The sequence below is a fragment of the Myotis myotis genome, unplaced genomic scaffold (assembly GCF_014108235.1).
Source record: "Myotis myotis isolate mMyoMyo1 unplaced genomic scaffold, mMyoMyo1.p scaffold_m19_p_3, whole genome shotgun sequence".
Lineage (NCBI taxonomy): Eukaryota > Metazoa > Chordata > Mammalia > Chiroptera > Vespertilionidae > Myotis > Myotis myotis.
Genome location: NW_023416335.1, coordinates 101,896,703 through 101,899,304, shown reverse-complemented (window position 1 = coordinate 101,899,304; position 2,602 = coordinate 101,896,703). Strand labels below are relative to the sequence as shown.

The following is a 2,602-nucleotide window of genomic DNA, read 5'->3' as shown; positions in this document are numbered from 1 at the left end:
TCTGTGTCCAGGGGTTATGCATACATGTATATAAATTCTTTGGTTAATCTCTTCCCATCCCCACCTCCAAACCTGCCTTCCCTCTGAGATTTGTCAGTCTGCTCCATGCTTCCATGTCTCTGGATCTATTTTGTTCTTCAGTTTATTTTGTTCATGTGAGTGAGATCATGTAATACTTGCCTTTCTCTGGCTGGCTTGTTTTGCTTAGCATAATACTATCCAGGTCCCTCCACATTGCCTTAAAGGGTAAGAGATCTTTCTTTTTTAAAGCTGCATAGGATCCTATTGTGTAAATGAACCACAATGAGGTATCACCTCACACCTGCCAGAATGGCTACCATCAACAAATCAACAAACAAGTGCTGGCGAGGATGTGGAGAAAAAGGAACCCTAGTACACTGCTGGTGAGAATGCAGACTGGTGCAGCCACTATGGAAAACAGTATGGAGTTTCCTCAAAAAATTAAAAATGGAATTGCCTTTCGACCCAGCAACCTCACTTCTAGGAATATATTCTAAAAATTCTGAAGCACCAATTAGGAAGAACATATGCACCCCTATGTTCATAGCATCATTAGTTACAATAATTAAGATCTGGAAACAGCCCATCAATAGATGAGTAGATAAAAAAGGTGTGGCACATTTATATAATGGAATACTATACAGCTGTTTAAAAGAGGCCTCTTTCTTTTTCTCTGTCTGAATAAAACTTGCTTTGTTCTCACTTTCACCTGAACTGGGTCTTCAAATGTTTCCTGCACGAGTCAAGAACCTAGAGGTTTCCTGACATGCAAAAGGGCCAGCCACTGGCACAGAAGTGGTCAGGTCACATACTTCTTTTTTTTTTCTCTTTTTATATGCTTTATATTTATTTTTCAACATTATTCTATTTATGGTCAGAGTCACTTAGGACAGACAAATCTGTATTTGGATAATCTAGGTAAATGCAAATTTTAAAAACTATATTATTGAAACAGAATAATTTTTATAAAAATATTTTCTGATTAAAATTATGCTAAATCTTTATGTCATTTAATGTAATAATGTAAATTGATAATTTGAATACTAAGTCAGTTTTATATTTCATTGGTTCTAAAAGTAAGAGAAAAGAGTAAACAAAAAGCAGAGGAAAATGCTCTAAAGGATACATTTATCTCCATTCTTGTGATAAGCTCTTTAAAGTGTTTTCTAGAGATGGCTTTTATATATATATTCACACACATATATATATACATATGCAACATTTAATCTCTTAAGTTGGGATCCCTTTATAGTTCTCTAAAAAAATAACTGCATTACTTTTGAACATCGACAAAGTTTCATGAGCCATCATTTAAAAAAAATTATTACATTCTGAGATCTTCTATTTAGGTCAAGACAACCTAAGCATCACTTGATACCATCTGTACCAGCTTATACAAATCACTTCCAAGTTTCAGAAGCCATGGAATAACCTACTCAAGCCAAATCCTGAGAACATATGATAGACTATATCAACAGCCATAAATGCTGTGGTAAAAAGTATAGAAATTACATCAAGAAAGGCAGCACTGCTCTTCCTCGGCACTGCCAGTGGAGGTGGCAACCATCTCCTACTTAGCATGATGGCTGCCCTCAGACCCCTTGTGAAACCCAAGATTGTCCAAAAGAGGACCAAGAAGTTCATCCAGCACCAGTCAGACCTATATGTCAAAATTAAGTGCAACTGGTGTAAACCCAGAGGCATTTACAATAGGGTGCACATAAGATTCAAGGGCCAGATCTTGATGCCCAACATTGGCTATGGGAGCAACAAGAAAACAAAGCACATGCTGTCCAGGGGCTTTCAGAAGTTTCTGATCCATAACGTCAAGGAGCTTGAAGTGTTGCTGATGTGGGACAAATCTTACTGTGCTGAGATTGCTCACAACGTCTCCTCAAAGAACCACAAAGCCATTGTGGAAAGAGCAGCCCAGCTGGCCATCAGTCACTAATCTCAATGCCAGGCTGTGCAGCAAAGAAAATGAATAGAGAAATTGTGTACACATTGTATTTGTGTTAATAAAATCATAAATTCTGCCCCCCAAAAAAGAAAGAAAAAGAAAGGCAGTACTGATTTGGGAATGTCTGACCTAATAGAGTAAAGAAACAGATTCTGCTAAGAGTTCACAATGCAAAGGGACATCATAAGTTACTTAGTATAAAGAATTTACCTCCAACATATTTAATTTCTAAAGAAAAACAGGTATTTTTGTAAATGTCTATAGTTTGATTGTGAGTATCTACCAACATGAAAAAGTCAGAATATTCTTTATGAATAGGAAGCAAGTTCATCTAGAACAGTGGTTCTCAACCTGTGGGTCGCGATCCCTTTGGGGGTCAAATGACCCTTTCACAGGGGTCGCCTAAGACCATCGGAAAACACATATATAATTACATGTTCTTTTTGTGATTAATCACTATGCTTTAATTATGCTCAATTTGTAAAAATGAAAATACATCCTGCATATCAGATATTTACATTACGATTCATAACAGTAGCAACATTACAGTTATGAAGTAGCAACGAAAATAATTTTATAGTTGGGGGTCACCACAATATGAGGAACTGTATTAAAGGGTTG

General features: G+C 36.6%; 1 protein-coding gene across 1 annotated transcript; it reads left to right on the top strand.

Annotated features, from left to right (window-relative positions):
- Nucleotides 1-1,603: 1,603 nt before the first annotated feature.
- LOC118651843 (60S ribosomal protein L32-like) lies at nt 1,604-1,972 on the top strand. The gene has a single exon (XM_036301452.1). It carries the CDS (start codon nt 1,604-1,606, stop codon nt 1,970-1,972), a length of 369 nt encoding a protein of 122 aa, XP_036157345.1.
- Nucleotides 1,973-2,602: the final 630 nt, after the last annotated feature.